General features: G+C 37.6%; 2 protein-coding genes across 6 annotated transcripts; both read right to left on the bottom strand.

Annotated features, from left to right (window-relative positions):
* Positions 1-2,837: 2,837 nt before the first annotated feature.
* Positions 2,838-7,395, bottom strand: LOC139962696 (uncharacterized). Its single transcript, XM_071962888.1, has one exon. It carries the CDS (start codon positions 6,968-6,970, stop codon positions 3,890-3,892), a length of 3,081 nt encoding a protein of 1,026 aa, XP_071818989.1. The 5' UTR covers positions 6,971-7,395; the 3' UTR covers positions 2,838-3,889.
* Positions 7,396-14,618: 7,223 nt separating this feature from the next.
* Positions 14,619-23,237, bottom strand: LOC139962699 (uncharacterized). 5 transcript variants are annotated; one of them, XM_071962890.1, is made up of 7 exons: positions 22,928-23,236; positions 22,150-22,224; positions 21,536-21,610; positions 20,914-20,988; positions 20,588-20,719; positions 20,208-20,264; positions 14,619-17,882 (listed from the first exon to the last, which is right to left on the bottom strand). In XM_071962890.1, the coding sequence occupies exons 1-7, from the start codon at positions 23,055-23,057 to the stop codon at positions 17,527-17,529; spliced, it is 900 nt and encodes a 299-aa protein (XP_071818991.1). In that variant the 5' UTR covers positions 23,058-23,236; the 3' UTR covers positions 14,619-17,526. The 5 variants fall into 5 exon arrangements, with proteins under 5 accessions (XP_071818991.1, XP_071818993.1, XP_071818994.1 ...); XM_071962892.1 differs by lacking the exon at positions 20,914-20,988; XM_071962893.1 differs by lacking the exon at positions 22,150-22,224.
* Positions 23,238-23,572: the final 335 nt, after the last annotated feature.

Below are 23,572 nucleotides of genomic sequence, written 5' to 3'. Positions count from 1 at the left end.
ATATAAATATATATATATATATATATATATATATATATATATATATATATATATATATATATATATATATATATATATATATCATTAACTCAGTAGCTTACATCGTACTTAGCGCAGCAGGTTGTACTAATTACTATAACTTCAATGGTTTCCTGTCGCTGTGGCTGCTACTAATTCAAGTAAGCTTTATCGATGATTAGCATATCCTATACCATTAATGAACTACAAGTACGGACGATGGAATGTCAAAGGTAATGATAATCACATAAGTATATATGCAGGACTTTTAGGTGTCCACGACGGGGTATGAAGGGACGAAGTTATTCAAACTTCTGATAACAGATAGTACTGTGACACTTTATTGTCCTTCTTCGCGTTCCTTGATAAAACATTCCAGCAATTATTGGTGTAAAGGTTAGGACGAGTTTTAGCTTGGATAGGCCATAGTCAAAGAGAAATGGAACTCATTTACTTACACACTAAACTCATCACTTTCAAGACCTGCCAAAGCATAGATAGAAGTTTCAACTGGTATATCCTACCCACCACATGATAGCAGAGATCTTGGCCTATCATGGCACTTGCAAACTTCTATACCATAACCGTTTAGATTTTGAGCTAGAAGAGGAGCAAGTTTAACATGCTGAACCCCCACCCTTCCATCTGCTCGCTCGGAGTAATATCAACATTTAACCAAAGATTTTCTAAAATGGTTTATATCATCCTCGACCCTCCATTTTTTTCACACCACCTGTACTTTAAATTATGCTCTTTCATATAAAGGTAGAACAAACGATGACAGTAACTGATAACATGCTTAACCAAGCTTTTCCCTAGGTAATTTTACCTCTTATCTCTGACAATGGTTAACCTTTCGAGCGGATGAACACCACTCTAATTGTGGTGCGGTACCTACAAAGTTTGTTTACCTGTTCCAGTTTTCAAGATATCCAGCTTTACGTAGTATAAACTAAATCTCTGGAATGCATATATACTAAGGCGAAATTAACGACGCCATTGGCTCATCAATGTCAAGCCTAAATGGAATTGATAATCCATCGCTTTATTACTTATTAAAACTCCAACAAAGACAAATTATATATTTTTAACTACATATGAACACCAGGGGTACCCTAGAATGGCATTTAAAAGACCATTTCTCTTTGATAAGGTTGCAAAACACTGTAAACGTTTCATTTTGGGCAATAAAAGTCTTGTGTTCTAAATGAGTTTTTGTTCCATCTGAGGCACTTGTATAACAGTCGCATAAATATGACCCTTTTTGTTTTATGAAAATCAAACCCGGAGAGCTGTTTTAGCGTGCCCCCCCCCCCACCAGTTAAATGGGCGCGCCGTGTCACGGTCATCACGTGATACGATTTGAAGTCTTTTTTTACTAGTGTATAAGAAAAACCACGGGACGTTTGTTTTTAAATAAGTTAAATCAGATAAAATAAGACTCCATAAAATAATTCATTTTAATTTATATTTTAATTTATTTTCTTTGCTTCGATTTAGCTTCCTCCCATTTTTTGGGTCTATATGTCAGTATCCTTATATAAAATTATTTATAACATCTTTTGTTCAGTAAGCTAATATCATTAACTTAAATATACTGTAATAATGATTTATCGTAACTTCCCCCAAACTGAACTGAAGTAACCATTTCTGTGTATCATATAAACACCCCGATACTGTTTCCTCTCAATTACCTCCAAAGTCTCCGTATGCAAATTTAATAAATATCATATTTCTTCTTTATATAGATATCAGTTAATATAATTATTTAATCGGGAAATTTAATTGACCCTTTTATTAGCTTTTAACTTTTAAATTTCGTGGTTCGTGCATATCCAGTTTGAAATTGACCTGTTGTATAACTGATAATGTCAAAAATAAAATCTGGACAAGAAATATGAAATTTGAAATACCATATTTGACCTTTACTAAACACCTGCCTGATTTAAATCGCAATTGATAGAAAACTGAATTTTTCCTATGTAGGTTAAATGCTTACGTCATACCTAACAGGTCACTTACTATATAGCCTAAGCCTGCCTGCAGGGACCCGACGACAATTAGGCCATTCTGTATTCCCTGTGATGAAAATCTATCAACATATATTTCCTGTTGAACTGTTGAATACTTGGACTGACAATGAACCCAAAGTTTTCATAAATTTATAGTTATTGTTGTCATTATTATGCTCTGATAGAACTGTACTAATTACTGTACTTATACAAAGCGCCAAGCGTGCCGTTAATATCGAAAACTTAAAATGAGTTGTTTATTGTGACGTGGGAATTTTCAATATATATATATATACATATACAGATATATACACATCAAGTTATAGTATAATATAACTTTGATGAGTTACATTTAAGCGTGCCATACTTGGATATTGCCATGCCAACGACCAGAGAAGGAAAAAAAATCATTGAACGTTATAGCATGCATGCTAACTCCAACATTAGTAACACATATATAGGCGCACTAGCATACGCGCGCTTACATTGTTTTTGTAATTTGTTTCATAAATGTTGAAAAACTTATCGTGATATAAACGTGTGGATCTGAGTTGTAGTATATCAGTATAGTACACACATAGCATAGCTTATTTTCTGCTCTTTATTTCATAAATGTTGAAAAACTTATCAACATGTCAAACATCGAATATAAACGTGTGCAATGTTATAATCTCTGAATAGTATAAAAGATGAAGTCAGGACATTACAACATAACACTAATTGGCATCTAATTTTAACATTTCGATATTTATGGAACGTTTACCTGTTTACTGTTTAGTGTTTTACCATATTAATATATCAGTTGAGAGATAGCGCACCGCATTTTTAAAGAAAAAAATCCAGCATTTTTATGTTAAACGATTTAAGCATGTTTTTTTTTTTTTTTTTTTTTTTTTTTACAGCGACAGATACATATATACATTGTATGCAAACCCCTTTTCATTGCTATTGTTGTATAACCATTTTCTTGTTTTACATCGTTCCAATCATTGTTATGACGTAATGATTGTAATATAGACATAATTCATATCATAAATCCAACGAGACACCCACGACATCCATTTCATTTTCATAATCTACATATCTCTCTCACATTACAACGTCACACTTTCTACATAAATTATATTTACAGTATTCACTTCCGGTCTCCTCCTTTTCCAGTCTTCCATCTCTTGAATATAGGCTACAAATTTCTTACTTTATACTCAGTTATCCAATATTCCAATAAGGTTTGACAAAATTTATCACATCATATTTACAGCACCTATTTTTTGTTTGCATAATATATTCTAAGTTTCCCGTGAAACAATCTTAAGTTACCTTTACTTTTAGTTGTTGGATTAAGGGGAAAATGTCATTTTTTTCTTAACAAAACAAGAAAAACACAAAGATACCATAAAAGACATGGCACATCGTGTCCCCCAGTATTATAAAAAACCAAAAGTACTTCTATCACAAGTGAACAGAAGTGCTCAATGTTGGCACAAAGCACGTCTTTTCAATTTTTTACCCTAAGAAAGTCCCCTGTTGTCGCAAAATTACCTACAAATTATTATAGTTGTAAATAAAAACATGCCCTGCAGCTGAACAATAAAATGTGTAATTAAGAAGTGGCTTTTGTTTAAAAAAAAATCAAATACTGAAATTTTTGGCCAAGGAAGGAATTTTGTGAAATTTTGAGATAAGTGCAATAAACTTTGCTCCCCCTCAACCCACCGCACCCCCGCACCCATCAAAGTCACATGCCCATGAGACCCTCGAAGTTTGTATTCCGCAACCCAGCTTGAAAACTCGTCCACCGCCTCTGTTACGTACACAACTGTTGGTTGGATGTAGTAGCATGCACTATATCCCTATATCTATGTTTCATCCTTTCTCTTTGAGACGACAATGGCGGATACCACTGTCACAATAACAATACCAAGTACTACCACCCCTGTCCCTATAATAGCATAATGCCATACTCTATTATCCACATACTGACCGGAATGAGATTCTGATAAATTGATTAGAATATCATTTTGACCAATTCCATCTGTATCGTTCGGAATTTCCGAGTCTGAATCATTCCCGTGAGCAACCTCTAAGGTCTCATTCAAATCAATTTTCCTTTGAGTAGTTTCCATGTCACTTATTGTACCTCCAACAGCCGTGGTATCTTTCCTTCCAGTTGTAAAAATGGTCTCTTTTGGTGACGAAGGCGTCATAAACGTCGACACATCTTTATTCGTTTCATTTTCAATGTTCTCATCATTTTTGGTCATTGAACTACTACTATCGACAAAAGATGTTGTCCTCTGAGAATTCGTTAATGTCCCATTGTGTGATGCCTGAGTCGTAACGGCTGTTGCGTGCGTTACGATTTCTTGATCGGTTCCGCTACTGTCTGTGGAGAGTGTCACGGTTTTGACACCTCTGGGAGTTGGTGCCACAGAGGTTATTTTATCATCTTTATACTGAACTCCTTCAGAAACTTCCGTTGTTAAGCGTTCTGATGTGGTAACCCCATGACTTAGTCTTTCGACGGTGCTTGATATTACGTCTTTGGTGAATGTTTTACTAGTTGCGCGTACGGTTGTCGATTTTCTTGACACGAATGTTATCTCTTCCTCTAATTCCATAGTAGACGTATCACTAGCTTTTGGCAAATCAGTGGTAGATATAACACCGAGTTCCATTGTCGGTGTCATTGTTGAGCTGTGCTTTTCGTCAAGCTCCATAAATGGTGTTGATGTAATCGTTGAGCTTTTTATTTCATCAATTAATATTGTCGTTGTTGAAGGTTGTTTTACACCGACTGTCGTTTCTGTCGATGTTGTTGAGGTTTCCTTTTCACTCAATTTTCTTGTGGGTGTTGGTGTTGTTGGTGTTGGTGGTGGTGTTGGTGTTGTTGGTAGTGTTGTTAATTTTGTCGGTGTTGTCGGTGATGTTGTTGTTGATTTTCTTGTTGTTGTTATTGTTGAAGTCTCTTTTACACGGAATGTCGTTTTCATCGGTGTTGATGACGTTGTCGAGCTTTGCGGCAACGCATCGGTTTTTATCGTCGTCGGTGATGATGATTGAGTTGTTGAGCTGGGTTCCCTTCTCAATGTCGAGGTTATTGTTGACCTAAGCTTTTCCTTGGGTTTCATCGACGTCTTGTGTGTTGACGGTACTGGTTTAGTAATGGATACATTAAAAACTATATTCATTTGTCTTGTGGGTCTGCGGCTGTCAGGGGATGATGTTGTGGACGTAGATTCATGTACTACATTTTTGCTACTTGATGGTTCTACCTCTTTAATAGGTGGAGTTGTTTTCGTAACCGCTTCATCTGTGGTCGTTTGCTCCTCGGTAGACGCGACTGTACTCTCCACGATACAATCTTTTGTAGCGTACAAAGGTTTCTCGGTACTGATGGAATCACTTGTCGGAGACGTACGCTGGTTATTAACATTAGTGGTAACAGTTACTTTGTTCGTCTCCGAGGTAACAGGGAAAGTTGTTGATTCATGGTCAGCAAGTTCATCATTAGATATTAAACTGTCTGTCCTATTATCAGTAATGTCATCTCGTGTATTGGTTTTGTCAGGAAATGTTGTTGAATTGGACGTTACTACTTCCTCCCTGGACTCATTATTGGACGATGATGGACTATTAAAGGTCGCATCATGTGATGTGTCCTTAACGACCTCTGATCCCGTAGAACTAATGTGGACAGTAGCAGATTTGGCAGTTGAAGCCGCCTCTGACGTAGTACCGTCATTTGCCGAAGATGTTTCGGTTGTCATAGGTGATATAGTCTTAGATCCTTCAATTAATCCGTTTTCATCATTCTCTGATGAAATGCTCATATCGTAGGAATCAAGACCACCAGATCCAATGTAATCGCCACTTTCCCCATCGTCTGACAGTGAGAGTGGTCGTTCTCTCATAGTTGATAGAGGAACACTTGTCGTTGTGGCCATAGTTGGCTTTGGCCGTTTGTCGACAGAAATGAGAGACGTTGCAATACCCGTGTGGCCGGGTCCAACTTGTATCACTTCACATGTCACGAGTGAAAAGTCTAAATCTATTGACGTATCGATTAACAACAATCTTTGTCCGGACGAATCCACCTGACGAAATCTGTTGTTCCCGTCAACTTTGACGTCATCGACGTACCAGTTGAATCTCAGATTCGGCAGACGTTCCGCTACACAAGTAAACATGGTACTCTCACCTTCCATAACTTTAGCGACAAGGGGTCGCAAATAAACTCCAACCCGGTTACGTAACGGCATAAGGGAGCACGAACGGGGGTTTATTAAAGCCGGGTGTCTCGCTACGCAGGTATAGCGTCTATTGACGTCCCTTTCCGTTAGAATGAAAGAATGAGTCACCAACGAATCCGGCAGGTTTCCAAATGGAAGATAAATCCGTAAGGTTTCGGATCCACGACGGAGAGCGAGACTCGCTGGTGGGGTTCCCCCTACTGATTCGCAAGACAACGTAACGACATCGCCGATGGCGTGCGGACCTTGTGGGGTGATGCTACACGCTGGGTACATCGCGTTTGGAGGGGTCGCAATACGAAGATCGGCTACCCTTGATCTGACGCTTCTGTTTTGATAATACTCACACGTGTAGTTTCCTACGTCGTCGATCATAAACTGTTCTATTCTCAAGAAATATTCTCCCCTATCCTGGTCACCGACAATCGAATACCTCTCTTTCAGGGAAGTGACATTCAAGCCATCCTGTGGTTCCACGAAGGTATTCATCGACAAATATAACATTTTATCAATATTCTTCCAAAATACAGTGACGGCGTATGGTGAGTTGATAGCACAACGTAAAATGACCGTTTCACCTGGAGCAACCACACCACCCACAGGTTGTTTCTTCAATCGCAAAGCCGAAGACAAATGTAGGCCCAACGAAGCACAGAAAAAGAACGACAATAACATATGAAAATACATTTTTATGTATAGCTTTCCTCTCACGAGTATCTGCGTCTCGTCCTTAAAATTAAAATCCCATCAACAACGAATGTTGTAAACCACATAAATAAATCACGTTCGGTAATCTGTGTGACCACACAGGTATCAAGTTTTCCAAAAATAATATCTTTAAAACCACATCATAATATATATGTATGTTTCCCTTCTGAAGAACGGTTTGCTTCACCACAATATCTTTCCATTGCGTGTAAATCTTTGTTGATATACAACACTATATACTCCCTGAATGTACATACGTCAATTATTGGCTCAGCCGAAGAAACTACAAAACAAACTAAAGTAATTCATTCGTCTTTGCTTGGCAAGACGAACAAACCGTTCGAATAGATACTACACGGCTGACTCTGTCACGAACTAAACGGTAAATGTGAAGACCAGAGGTAAATTGAACATATCCTCTAGCGGGTCGTTAAATAAAAAAATAAAAAAACCTTTAGAATCACGTGACATCCACTCTGCACGGCTTCGTGGCAGTCAATTACAGGTCATGTCATTCAATATTGATGGAATGGTTAGATATGATATGTACATTAAAACAACAGTGTAATAGATTCTAAGTTCAAGTTGACATACAGTGATACATGACAGAAATTGTTTTTACAGCCTAAGGTAAAAGTATAATGTAACAGAAGTATGAGTGTTTTGGAGACAAGTTACGAAAAATATTGACGGTCACAACAAAATGAAGTAGTGCAGTCTATAGGCAGCAAAGTGTCTCAGTTAATTGAACAGTAAGAAATACAATTGTTATTATGTATATATACTTGTTACACAAATTCAAATTGGTATTATATTTTCTAGCGTATATATTATAGTACGCAAACTTGGTCTAATGGATTTGGTGCCATTTTGAAAACCTAGTATATAGGTATACTACTAGTAATAGTACACTATTAAGTAACCGTACTCCGCCCTTAGAGTCTTGTACTCGTTTTGTTGGTACTCGTGGCCAATGGGATTTCTAATTGTACTCGTACTCATACTGTTGTAATCGTGCGACAATGTTGTTATATATTAGATAAACTTGACTATATAAACTATAGCGACATCACCTTGCAGATAAATGAACTTCGCGTTTATAGCGTTTGTCGTGTAATGTGTTATATACTAGGTAACGTGTTGTTAAGTCGTTAACTGATCACGTGTCCGTGAATTAGTTCACTGGTTGGTTGTAGTTTTGTTACAACTAGTGTAGTAGCCTGACATTACCCTGTTGGCTTGAACGTGTAATCGTAGGCTATTTGCCAGACTGTATTTTGAGAGTACTATATTGCGTACAATTTCCTCTGCGACAGAAAATTAACGGAGAATATGAATTTTTTTTAAATATACTTCCGAAACATTTACCATTGCTATATAAAACACACCAATCTTCAGGCGCATTATTTCCCTTATATGTCTACATTCGGGGGGAAAATATCATAATTATGTGTCTGAATTCAAAGAGCAGAATAACCTAATTTGCCAAGTTTAAGCTTGATCTAATAAAATCATGCGCCAATATGAGATAAACAAGTATATTTAACTAAGTATCACTAGAAGCAAACACTCGAATTAATTGAACATTATACAAACAACAACTTCCTGTTTACGTGAAGCGATTTTGGATAACACTTATAACATAATGTAATAAATAGTTAGTCAAGTTGATTGATATAACAATGATTATCTCCTTGTCTTGTATTTTAGTCACTTTCAACGATCATATTATAGGAATTTTAGCGAACTTTCTCTATGCCTATAAAGTGAGCGCTCTAGGCTGAAAGATGGTGTTTCATATAAAAAATATAAAAAAAATTACTGTGAAAACAACCAGCGTCCCCACCCCACCCCACCCTATCACAAAATTACATAACTTTATGGAACTGGAGGGTGGAAGCGTTTATAATTGATTTCATGAAATCAGTAGTGTGCATGTGTCGCGCCGAATAATATATAGCCTATGGTACCAACTCTTTCTGCGTGGTTTGATAATTTGCACAGTTGCTGATCGTCAACAAGGCCATGAGGTTGACAAAAACAGAGGGAGGGGACGAGGGGGAGGGGGGGTAGCGAGTAAAAGACGGCTGTATGATCGAACTTGAGAAAGATCATACTCTGGTGTCTGTGAGACAGGTTTGTTTACGGAGGGAGTGAGTATCGTGCATAGACCAGCGTCAACGAACAAACTGTACAAATCTTGCAGGACGGGGAGGTGAGGGAGGGGGGGGGGACGGGCATGAGGTTGATCAAATTTTAACTCGTGACCATCTGTTTCTGAGGATGGCATAAATAGTGGGAGGGAGTACTATATAAAGAACATCGACAGGTTCTCCCATATGCAAGAATGCAGCAGAAGACTGAGCAAAATAAAGATTTGTCGATGACATGTAGTAAAATGGCCAGGTGATTACAATATTATAAGGAGTAGGTGAATGAACTACATAGTTCATGCTCATTTTTTTTCCAAGGAATTATTTAACATGGTTTGGATTGAATATGATGTCAATGTACGATTAACTCTCTCCAGATGTTAGATGGCTGCTAACTAAAACGTTGTAGGACTAGCCAGTAGGTATATGGACTTGACCTTTTCTTTACAGAGTCATCCTGCCTCCGTCACATCTGTTCTTGTTTATTGTCCTAGAATTAATCCCTACCTTGTCCCCACTAATTAATTAATCTCACACCGGGGTTATGTCTTTCCCCCTCCACTAATTGATTCATACAGGCTCTATACGTCACATCACTGTGTACAAATCGTAATCATTTCACCTCAGCGAAGGTCACAGCGCTAACATAAATCTATCTAATACAGGATTATAATGTTCGTGGGTTCGATCATGACGTCACAATTAATTTTGTTACCACTGTACTATACTCACCTCCAATAACGTATTCATTACCATGTATGTTATATATCGCTTTCGCTTTGAGCATCCCTTGTGACTTTTCACCAGTGCTATAACCCTTGGAAAGAAAAATGTAGAGGCCCATGTTCTATTCAATCTTACACATGCATGTTTCCATTACATATATACGAATCGTGTATATGACTTGCTTCCGTTTTCATCGGCGCGCAAAACAAAGATTGGCCACGCAGGCAACCATTCCACATATACGGTAGCAGTGTTTTGGTCTTGTGATCAGCGTATCATACGTGATACGGCCACACCAAAGGTCCAATCTCTTGCATGCGATACGATGTAGGCTGTCACAGTAAGCCATTGGTTGTATGCAGGAAATTGAATTGTCTTTAACCGTGTTAATTAACTGGCACGCAGAGATAATTGTTAGTCATTCACGATGACGTCATCAATCTTTTAGCTCAGCTCATTTCAAGATACATGTTACTTTCCGCATTGATATTTTTTTTCATAACTGATTCAAGCGAAGAAAAGATACAATAGCTCTTAGGGTCGTAAATCCCAGCAGACTTAGATCCACAATCTATAGAATATTAAAAAATTAATGCACAAATAATTCCCCTCCCCCTTCCCCGGCGAGTCTTAAGGGTAACACCATTTCCCCCATCTCCCACCGCCTTTCGTTCAAACTCTTTTAACATCCATGTCCTTGGACATGGTATAACAAAATGTAACATGAAATCAGTCTTCATATATAGTGAAAAACATTAATTTACAATCATTTGTAACTATACAACAAATAGCAGAAAGTGTATAGCATTTGTCAACATTACATAAACAACCGTTGAAAATAGTCAGTGTTCTACAGCGGAACTACCCATTCCGTCTGTATCACCATGGAAACAAATACTACCCTCGTTGCACATTGTCTATATATAAATATATACCGACAGGGTTGTTGATTAATATTCAATCTGTGTTGATCATATATTTATTCATACTTAGTAAAGATTCCTAAATCCTATTGGTCCATTCAGGTCAGCTGACCGTGGTTAATCTTGTGAGTAACGCACGGTAAAATTACGGGGCATCACTTTAATAAATCTTTGGTTATATGTAACCAAAAATGTTTTGTTTTATGATTTTCCCCCCACACAAATGGTAGTGTATGAATGAACGGGGTTAATCAACGGTCTAGCGTACGTTACTCACATGATTAATGCACTCCGGGTGTTAATGCTATCGCTGGATGCACTCGGGCTCCGCCCTCGTGCATCGCTTGCATTATCCCCCGATCGTGCATTAATCCTGCGAGTAACGCACGCTAGACCGTTGATTAACCCCTTATATATGTTGGAGGAGTAATTCCAGACGAAGGAAGGAACACTTAAAAACTTTTGTAGGATGTTATGGCCGTTTGTAATTCTTATATGCCCCCCACTAGAAATCAAAATCATTAAATTAAGACACGCAAAAAAAAAAAAACAGAAAAAAGCTTCAGGAAGAAGACTTTTGAGAACGGTATAATTTGGGAGATGAAATGTTTAACCAAGCAGTCGCCGTAGTAACAAGATGATAACGATAGCGGAAATATTTGTATATGTAAGATCTTAATGCGAGCTAACACACACTTGGTCGTGTAACGCTATTATATGCACATATGTTATCTTAATCCACATGGCTGTATACGCAACAACTTAATACGTTCCATTAAGCATTTTAAATGTCTCTAAACCTTTCACCTCAGTTCCTCACTTTCTTTTTCTTCTAACCATGGAGGTAAAAACAGAGTGTTTTTCTGTTTTTACCTCCATGCTCTAACCAAATATAGTATATGTCTATTATTGTGAAAAGTATTATTATTATGAAGTCCATATACCTCCTTAATCATGACCACAGATGGAGGTCAAAGATTAAAATTTTTGAAGAAAATGAAAAAAAAGAGTACGGTAGCAGAAAAAGTATCCATGCGACAAATATATAGCAATTTCCTTATCGGTTGAAAACCGAGTTGAAGTTCGCCTACGCTTTGATCGCCCAGATATAGCCATGACTGGAACAAAATTTTGTTGAAAGATGACATGTCGGAAATCCGATTATTGTGCTTGAGTTTGTATAAGAACCCCTAAATTACCTGCACGGTTAACAATCCTTGAAACTCGGTGGTAAATGAAGGGTGACACAAAGTGTGATCTTTCGGAACCAGAGATGTTGTTTAAAAAGATTTTGCTGATGCTGTCGTATTTTGAAAATCTGGTCCAGAATGATCAAGTGTTTCCGAAGAAAATAAAAAATCCTGACACTGAATCAACATGATCATAAAGTGTGTGGTTGAACTCATGAGGAGACTGTTGGTGGCGTGTTAACAACTACCAAACATATTTGCCTCAAAATTCTGTCAAAATTGTTATATATATGCGCTCCATCGGATCGGGGAAGTTCAGATCAGATATATATAGGCTATATATATAGGCTATATATATAGGCTATATATATAGGCTATATATATAGGCTATATATATATAAATATATATAGAGTAGGTTGGCGTCTATCTTGGCGCAGAGTGCTCTATGTCCATTGGACAGAGCGGAATATATGTTGATACTAGATGAGACTAGTGGAACACTAGTAGTTGTAACTCGGAGTTTCACGCTTTGTAGCGATCTTCAGACAACTCTGAAGATCGCTACAAAGCGTGAAACTCCGAGTTACAACTACTAGTGTTCCACTAGTCTCATCTAGTATCAACATATAAATATATATATATATAAATATATATATATATTTATTATACATATATATATACGTAGTACACGCACAAGTACACGTACTTGTACAATCCTATAGGGGGGGGGGGGAGGGAGCTGTGAATAAGTAAGCGGATCTTACAAACGGAAGACAGCTTGGGTAGACTAGCTGCAGACATTTAAATGATTGACCTTGCTCCAGGTTTCTCTCATCACCTCCCACCATCCCCTGTCCGTGCCACACTTAGTCACATTCAGCCATTCAGCCCCCTTCCCCCTGCTCCTTCCCTGCCGGGAGCTCGATAAACCCCTGCAGGTTATATCACCACATAGGCGTATATAGTTATAATGTACACTGCTACCAACACGTTAGAGAGAGGCTACATATTTCCTTGCACATAACAAGTTTTCAATTGGAAATGAATAGCCTTACTTTTGGTGACCTGTAAAAGTTGTATGACCTCGTTTGTGTCAGTCTTTTAATAACAGAATTGCCTCTCAAAGATCGGTGTTAATTATGTTACCAGTATCACAGGTGTCGTTTAATTACTAATACCCGGATGTAATGGTAACGAACAACACCACATTCAGGTATAGATGGGCATTTTCTGGGGGCGTGAGAAATACTGGAGGGTTCAAACGAATCACGTGATCGTTTGCTCTCTTTACCGCAAACTTAATCACATTTCGTATTGGAAGTATATTGGCGGCTGTTCATTAGAAATAATACAAATCCACAAATAGGACCAACAGAAACCTGTTTCACCGAGCCATAAGTTATAACAATTATTAACCAGTATCCAGACACCGTAACTATTTATAATATCAGTAAATAATAGGTAACCGTCTGTGGAGATATACATTTGAACATGTCACACTAAGTTTGGTAAACTTCAAAGTTACTGCTTTCTTTGTGCGCGTGTGTGTGAATGTGTGTGTGTGCTGCAGATAGCCGCTTCTGTTCCATCACAAATTCTGTTTATTCTATTTATGTATATGTTTTTCTGCTTTCACCCGAGTCTAATTGGGTGAGACCTGACCGTTTTCTTTAAAGGACAACTCTTTAGGACGAATATTAGTCTTGATATGTCATAGGTGTCAAAAGAAAAAAAAAGTGTTAGGCATATCTCTACCTATATCTGTTCCGTGAGATATTCAATTTTAATAAATAAAAAAAATAAAAAATCTCTGGACTGCTCCTTTAAGACCGAATTGATGATGACGTCAGCTTCTTAATTCTAGCAACTCAATGAAAACATGTTTTGGCGACTCCATTCATATAATCTCAAGAACACACTTTCTCGTTAGTGTATTATGCTTGGTATAAGATGTTATTTGAGGCAATAAATGGAGAACGTGTTACGTGCGCATGCGTGAAGTGTATTGTATTAGAAATATCTCGGCAAACAACACACTCATCATAGGTACAACGGTGTAACGAGTTAACAACATAAAATACAATACATATACCATGTTTTTTTATTCGGCCAAACTCACGGTTTAGATTTTGCCGAATTTGTAGTTTTGTTGGTACAGGTTATAGGTCGCCACAATATAAAGTTTGGTCGTAGGGAGTCATTTTGGCCGTTGAAGGTTTATTCCAATTACTTGTCCTATGTGACTGTAATTTCCTTACTGGAGATTCAAATAGCATCTGTTCGGTAAAATAACAAGAAAATGACTTCCGTTCCTATGTGTATTACAACGTGCATATATGTGTCTTGAAAACAAGAACTGTAGCCCTTAACCGGTGGTTCCTTATATATAGTCTCCGTCAATTCAAATTAGTAGGCCTACGCGAGAACACTCAGGGGTACATTTCCCCGTCTTCAAATGTGTAACCGAACAACTTGTTTGACTTATCGCTTCATTCTGTCCCGCCTCGGCAAACTTCAACGAAGCCCGGTGAAAATTGGCTCATTTATACCTATACCGTGTATACTCGTGGAGTTTTAAAGCAAAATGCAATCGATGTTGAGACTGCACAAGAAAATGCACAAAAAATTAAAAAATAATTTTTTTTTATATTATTTCTTTTCATACTTATTTGAGTAGAAAAGAACTAACCATGAACCTGATATAAATCTTGATAAAATCATCATAAATCGATTTCGCGCATGCGTGGTGGAATCTGCAAAGGATTTTTCCTTCTGCACTGGTATACAACCAATATACATGATACTCCCCGTATACTTTATTCTGTATGTGAAAGTGTATACCCCAAAGGAAGCCATAAATATCGGAACTGGTTTGCTGCTAATAAGCTATCACTGAATATTGATAAAACTAATGATACATGCATTTTATTTAGTACAAAATCTACACATTCAAGTGGAATCGACATATATTAATGAATTAAAAAAAAAAAAAAGTTTAGAAGACTCTAAGTTCATAAAAATTCCTTGAAGTATATATTGACTCTATATATTAGCTTACCTGGGTGAGATAACATCTTTGTCCATTTCCAAAATAGATGTTAGATATGTTGGCGTAATTTTTAAAGGGAAATATATTCTTTCCGATAATAAAAAGAGAGGAGAAAAGAAGAATAATTCTCCGACCACTTTACGAAACTGTGGTCGCCGGCCATCTCTCCTCTCGTACATGTTCTATATATACTTGTTCTGAAAACAGCAAATTCAATCGTTAACCGGTTGTTCCATCTACCGGAAAAAAAGGCTAATCGGCAAATTTGCAAATTAATGATGACCCGCCAGCCAGTTACTCCTTAATCTTAATCTCTTAAAATTTAAAGTATCTTGTTATAATGTAAACATCGCAGGTTTTGTACATACACAGCTTTTAAATGATCATTAATCCTGTGTTTTCAAAGAATGATTCTTTAAGCAATAATGACATACATAAGGATGACACTAGACATGCCAATTTAAACCCACTATTTATCCTGCATTACAACTTAACTTGGGGTTCTGAAGCTTATATACGCGAAACTGTCCTATAAATGTCTGGAATTCTCTGTCTACCAGAACACAATGCGTTCCATCTTCCCACACGTTGTAAGAGAACTGGTCGGTTAAGGATCAGCATCAAGGATTATTATAATTCACTCTCTTTCTTCAATAAGATAGGAATGCAATTTATTATTGATTGCATTCTCCCGATAAGTTTTACTATCATGGTTTCTTTTGACCATCTCATAGTTTTTGTATACATGTATGTTAAGTGTGTACACACCGTATACGTACACACACGGTCCTGTTTTTTGTTCTTTTTCTTGCTTCCTTAGTTGTTTTTACTTCCTTTCTTGCAGTGTTCTATTTGTTTGTTAATTCAGCCACGAGGTTTCTCAGAACACATCCCTTTCACAAATATGCAGGCCATTTATTTAACGTATAATCAATAATATGTGTAAATTAGAAATTAGATTAGAAATGAAATTAGAAATGAAATGAAATGAAATGAAATGAAATGAAATGAAATGAAATGAAATGAAATGAAATGAAATGAAATGAAATGAAATGAAATGAAATGAAATGAAATGAAATGAAATGAGATTAAATTAAATTAAATTAAATTAAATTAAATGACGGAAAGAGTTGTAAGACTAATCCCCCGGCCATTTTGTTTAACTTATAGTAATCAATACTTGATTAAAACTTAAAAACGATACTTAACAACGTTCGGATTTTAATTCTGAAACAAATGTACTAAAATGATCATATACATTAGATAGTATAATACGTATTTAACCTTACCAATTGTTGAAAATAGAAGAAAACTTTTTCACAACAGATATAAAGACATTTGGTTATGTGTGTGTTTTGATACGGTTGTTTTATATTGTTTTAATGACACTATAAAGTGCGTTTGTACTAATGCATATTCATAATAGAGGGCGTACATTGCAAACATATCGAGCTACTCACAGTAATGAAAAGTGAGGTAAAAAATGTTTTATATATCCACAAAGTTGTAAGCACACAAAGTAAAGATATGATTATGAATTTAGTTAATTAAAATTTCATCAGAATACGCCCTAAATTTTTTCATCCTAAAGTTTCTCATAGTTTGTTAAAAGTACCCTTTTACAAGTGCTAATATCTTCCAATATATTTCTGCAGACGTGATGTAGCAGTCGTGATTTAAACCATGGCATCTGTTCGTAGGAGCTAGTATTTTGCGAGCGGTGTTATCATGATTGTTGAAGCTTTTGAACTATGAGTGACTATTATTTGATTATCTAACATAATTACGAACAGCACTGTAGAATAAAGATTACTAGCCATATAAGCTATGTCTGCTCACAAACACAAACATATCAACGAGTACTAAGGGCGTAGGAACCGGGGGGCTGGGGGCGCCAGCCCCCCAGTGAAAAATATGGAGGGGAGGAAGTATCAGTCCGCCACCCCCCCCCCCCCCGCTTCGCAAGTCAGAAAACCCCTTTTTCATTTCCAAATGAGAAAGAAAATCTCATTTGGAGCACCAAATTGCATCTAAGGCCAGGTGAAAATGCAAAATTATTTATAAAATGGAGTGGGTGTTTAAGTGTGCTATATTGCACCAAATTGCATCTGAAGCCACCTGGAAATGCAAAAAAAAAAATCCAAAGGGGAGGGCGACACACCCTCCCCTTAGACCCCTCCCCCAGGCCGGCCGTCAGTCTTCAGCCCCCCCCCCACTCAAAAGTACCTTCCTACGCCACTGAAAGAGTATGTATCAGCGCATGCGCCTCAGTGCGTTTAAAGGTTCCTATAAAACTTCAACCTTTCTCTTTTCTTCTTCTGCGCCAACGTTGTGCAAGTTAGTAATACACTACATTACTGTGCGTACATAGGTTTACATAGGTTTGTTATTCCCATTAGTGCTGGTTATATGTTACTATGTAAAGAACACAAACCGTTCGTTCTGCGTAGCCAAACATTATATACTCAGTGTTCAACTATATATCAAGAGGTATTAATTGGTTTTGCCAATTAATAAGTCGGGATCTCTGTCATAGCTTTTGAAGGATTTTAACTTAACTTGCTTATCTTCTTCATTTGGCCAAGGGGAAGAAGATTCATTCACCGATGTGAATATTATTTCGTGGTTCGGTGAACACTCGGTTTCATTCTTGGATGCTGGTAAGAATGTACTTTGCCTATCTCGATTTCGTTGGCCCGTCTGTAATTCAATTTCATCAACTGCAGCTTTGCTTTTCATTTGTGTGCACCTTATGTAAATGAAGCAGACAACGATAACAAACAACACCATAGCCATACCAACACTTGCATACAAGGCAACTGTTATTTCACTGGTTGATTCCTCGGCATCTGTAACATAGTAAAAGATAAAGGGAAGGGGGTAAAGCGAAATAACTTTCTTGAATTAAAAAATATGGATTCCACTGGTAAAAAAACGAGCAAAATCATCTCCTCTCCATTACTCTGTGCGGGTGGGGGGGGGGGGGGGTAAAGTTATATACAATAACATTTTTTGTTATGGGGTGGGGAGGGGTGTAAAGCTATATACAATCACTTTATTTGTTGTAAAGTCAGACTTACTCTCATATATTAAACTGACTTTAACTAGGACGCTTTTTGTTATGGGGAGGGGGGGGGGGGGGTAAAGCTATATACAGTCACTTTATTTGTTATTCAGACTTACTCTCATATATTAAACTGACTTTATATAGGACGCTTTTTGTTATGGGGTGGGGAGGGGGGAGGGGGTAAAGCTATATGCAATCACTTTATTTTTTATAAAGTCAGACTTACTCTCATATATTAAACTGTCTTTAACTAGGACGCTTTTGTGATAATACAGTCAATATGGGTATCGGCCAGGACACTCAACCGAACTTGCTTTGACTGAGGCCTTGGAGGTATTGTATGATGCCATAGATAATAAAATGACTTCCGTCGGTGTATTCTTGGACTTGTCCAAAGCGTTTGATACAATTGATCACCGTATTTTGTTTATGAAATTGTCACATTATGGCATAAGAGGCACAGGACTAGACTGGATTAGAAGCTATTTATCAAACAGAAAACAATTTACAAATTGTCTTCATACGGATTCTGATTGCATGAATGTTGTTTGTGGGGTTCCACAAGGATCTATATTGGGGCCCTTGCTTTTTATAATATATGTAAATGATATTTGTCATGTGTCAGATAATTGTACTATCATATCATTCGCTGATGATACTAATATTTTTTTCTCTGGCTTGGATCCTGTGGAAATGAGGGCTAGAGTTTGTCATGTGCTTGATGAATTTCATGCTTGGTTTTCAGCTAACAAACTTTCTTTAAATGTAGGTAAGACAAAATATGTTGTTTTCAATGAAGGTAGGAATAGGAATATTCTGTCTGACATACAGATGCATGGTAGTAGTCTAAAAAAAGTGTGTTTTACCACTTTTCTAGGGGTAACTATTGATTCTGGTCTGACATGGCGTCATCACATAAATACAATATCAACAAATATTTCTCGTGGCGTTGGGATTCTTTCCAAATTGAAGCACTACTTACCAAAACATATTCTTCGTTCTTTATATTTTACTTTAATTTATCCTCACCTTACTTATTGCATTACAGTTTGGTCTGGCACGGCTGCTTATAACATTAAGAAACTTTTTGTACTTCAAAAAAGGGCTATTCGACATATATCTCCTGCCGACTATAACGATCATACTAGTAAATTATTTGCCTCACTTAAGCTACTGAAATTACCGGACCTTGTGAAAGTTCATCTTGCTACATTCGCTTATCGCTCTATTAATGGGTATAATCCGCCCATATGTAAAAATTTATTCACTGTTAATAGGGAAATCCATGATTATAATACAAGACAGGCTGGTCACATACATAGACTTTTTCCCCATAGTAACCTGGGTAAACAGAGTATACGTTATCGGGCAAACACTTGCTGGAATTATCTACTTAATCATCATGATCATATACAAAATGATTCTCAGTCACCACGTTCCTTTAAAAGTCAATTAAGCGAGGTTTACATAAGTGATTATTGATCCATAATACTTTTTAGAAATCTTTGTTTGTTTATATCGTTAACTCTGATAACTTAATTATTTTCCTTCTTTAGGGAGTGGCTCTACTCGATAAGCCTTTCAGGTTTTTAGATCACTTCCTTTCTCTTTATACTCAATTTCATATCTGTAAACGTTTGTATGACATACAATGTACCGTATATTGAGAAAAAACAAATAAATGAAATGAAATGAAATGAAATTTACAGCCAAAATTTTCTTGTACGCTTCGCGCCAACCATTGTGGCGCTCCGCTTAGATAGTTTGCAATGCCGAATCTACAGTTTCGCCCCTCCCTTGGCAAATTCCTGGCTACGCGCCTGGGAATTACAATAAGACTTTAGTGGGTTAACGAGACATTGGACATGATACACGCAAAACTAATTACACTATACCCAGAATATGATCTTCTGAATTCTGGGTAAGTGTCGTCGAATTTCTATGGCGCATTTGGTGGGGGATTGTGTAATGTTTTCTGTCGACCATCGAAGAAGCTTTGAGAAATATATCACTTTTCAGTAAAAACGCGGCTCCCATGATTGATTGTTTTGATTGTACTTAACCGCCGTTTTTTGGCCCCGTTGGTTTGCCATAAAAAGTTCCCTACCTGGTGCATCCGTGCTGACATCGATGTAGTTAAGGGTTGACGTCATCATATCGGTGGCTAAGCAAAATAATGAAATGTAATAAAATAATGTCACGGTTTCAAAGGTTACCAATTCAAAAAAAAAAACAGAAAAAAGGAGAAGCGTTTTACCGCAGTTATTATATTTTCACACAGTGAAAACGGTCTGCACTGCTGTTTGTAAATAGCGTTATATAATTTGTGTGGTTGGTCTAGAAATTAACTTTGTGTGTGGAGGTGATGGGGTGGGGTGGGGTGGGGCGGGGAGGGGGAGATTGGGGTTGGGAGGTGAAGGGAAAGTAGGAGCGAAATTTCCACATGCCATTGATTTATTTTTAATGAGGGAGCGAGAAGGCTCCTACCTGAAGTATTCACAGTGGTGACATCTATGATGGTGAGTGACGTCATCCTCTCGGTACCCATGATTGGTGTATCCGTTTTATTTGTTGCCGAAACGGATGGCGATTCCGTGGTCGAACCGAGCGTCGAGGTTTCTGCACAATGAAGAAAATTTGTCGAAGTATAAGTTGCTTAGCGCTATACAATAATTTCTCAGACAAGCTTCGATGGGTAGCCAACAATGGAGATTAATGAACAGAGCAAGTAATACGGTTGGAGTAACGCTTACCAACCCTCTGCTTAATAACTGAAGTTGTCGAATCTGTGTGTCATAAATTCGTGGGCTTACCTGATAGCTCCGGGCTTCCTCCCATTGTACTCCCCGTACTGGGTATGGTGGTTGATGCCGTGATGGTGGACGTTCCTTCATATATAAAAAATAACAAAATTATTGTGTTTATTAAACATCAATTTGGATTTCGTTTTCCGAAAATAATTACTAATAACGATTCAACGATCGAGAGCAAAATATGAGTCTATAGTGCAGAAAAGACCTGGATTCGTTGAAGTCAGTGGCGTGTGGAAATATTGGGGTGGGGTGGGGTGGGTGGGGAAGTCTTCACTAAGTCGGAGAAGAATTCTGCCACTGTTACGAGAGTGCAACCCTCCCCTTCTACCCCCCCCCCCCCCCGCCTTCAGCCCTCACAAAAAAACCAAGAGTATTTATAAAAACAACATGTTTTCGGAACGGATGGCGATTCAGTGGTAGCACCGAGCATCGAGGTATCTGCACAATGAAGAAAATATGTCGAAGTATAAGTATACAATAATTTCTCAGACCAACTTCGATGGGTAGCCAACAAGTGGAGATTAATAAACAGAGCAAGTAATGCGGTTGGAGTAACGCTTACCAACCCTCTGCTTAATAACTGAAGTTGTCGAATCTGTGTGTCATAAATTCGTGGGCTTACCTGATAGCTCCGGGCTTCCTCCCATTGTACTCCCCGTACTGGGTATGGTGGTTGATGCCGTGATGGTGGACGTTCCTTCATATATAAAAAATAACAAAATTATTGTGTTTATTAAACATCAATTTGGATTTCGTTTTCCGAAAATAATTACTAATAAACGATTCAACGATCGAGAGCAAAATATGAGTCTATTGTGCATCAAAGACCTGGATCCGTCAAAGTCAGTGGCGTGCGGAAATAGTGGGGTGGGTGTTGGTGGGAAAGTCTTTACTAAGTCGGAGAAGAATTAATTCTGCCACTGTTACGGGAGTGCAACCCTCCCCTCCCCCCCCCCCTTCGCCTACAGCCCTCACAAAAATTCAAGAGTATTTATAAAAACAACATGTTTTCGGAACGGATGGCGATTCAGTGGTAGCACCGAGCATCGAGGTATCTGCACAATGAAGAAAATATGTCGAAGTATAAGTATACAATAATTTCTCAGACCAACTTCGATGGGTAGCCAACAAGTGGAGATTAATAAACAGAGCAAGTAATGCGGTTGGAGTAACGCTTACCAACCCTCTGCTTAATAACTTTAGTTGTCGAATCAGTGTGTCATAAATTGGGCTTACCTGATAGCCCCGGGTTTCCTCCCATTGTACTCCCCGTACTGGGTATGGTGGTTGATGCCGTGATGGTGGACGTTCCTTCATATATAAAAAATAACAAAATTATTGTGTTTATTAAACATCAATTTGGATTTCGTTTTCCGAAAATAATTACTAATAAACGATTCAACGATCAAGAGCAAAATATGAGTCTATTGTGCAGAAAAGACCTGGATCCGTCGAAGTCAGTGGCGTGCGGAAATAGTGGGGTGGGGTGGGTGTGGGGAAGTCTTCACTTAGTCGGAGAAGATTTCTGCCACTGTTACGGGTGTGCCGCCCCCCCCCCCCCCGCATTTCAGCCCCTGACAAAGATTCAAGAGTTTCATTATAAACACAACCTTGCCTTTAGAGCTAATTAAATCTCTGTTGCATAGTATCAAGTGGTATATTACATGAGATAATTAAAATCACTAAAGCTAATATGGTTTATCATAAACATTTATAGACTTGCACCTATAGGAGCCATACGTCATCATAAGTATATATAGCCTTAAAGGAGCATTCCGGGGAGTTATATATAGTTTGAACTACCGTAAAACTTGAACACTGGAAAAGATATGGAAACATAACAAATACTCATTCTTTCTATCTTGTTTCTTGTTGTTGTCTTGGACTAAATATGTCATTTCAAGACTAAAATTGCTGACCAAAGTTGTCATCTAAAGTTTTTACATGGATGTTACTACGTATACAATATGTGTATTTACAACACTAGTTTTCCACCATCATCAAATATACGTACCTTGAGAGTTATTCACACATTGCAAGAAGACGAATATGGTGAACAGCCATCTCAGACTCACTGGCGGATGTTTCCAAGTTTTACCACCCAAGGAGGTAACAGAATTGCCCCGTTCTGAATATTTTCGCATATTGAGTACTAAAACCTCGAGTTATCGATTTGCAACTGTACACGTAGTTTCATTAACACCGCTAGTAGCCCTAAATAGTATAGGCTTAACTTGTCACGATAGGATCAAACTAGGACTTACAGTTTGAGTTATATGACTAGCATATATATATATAAACATAGAATGAGTGGCAAGAATTGAAGAAAATCTCATTTCCTTCTTTCTGTCGGTGTTTTACATATTCACCTTTGGATTCTGTTAAGGAAATATTTATTTATGACACAAAGTACATAACGAAAACTCTCGAAACATCGTAAAAAATTGTTTACCGGTATGCTGTGTTCTACTGAGTTGTGTGTATTGTATATAGGATATACGCGTCGGTATAGTTAGGAGTAGCGTCGGGTGGGAACAGGTCTACGGGCCATAATGACAAACCCACTATGTAAATAAAAGTTCAACATTCTTGATAAACACGATAGCGAATGCATTCGCACACTCCAAACATGTTGCTTAGTCCAGCAATAAACGGGATA

This window comes from Apostichopus japonicus, chromosome 21 (assembly GCF_037975245.1).
Source record: "Apostichopus japonicus isolate 1M-3 chromosome 21, ASM3797524v1, whole genome shotgun sequence".
Classification (NCBI taxonomy): Eukaryota; Metazoa; Echinodermata; class Holothuroidea; order Aspidochirotida; family Stichopodidae; genus Apostichopus; species Apostichopus japonicus.
Note: the sequence above shows the minus strand (reverse complement) of the source record. Positions and strands in the feature narration are given on the sequence as shown.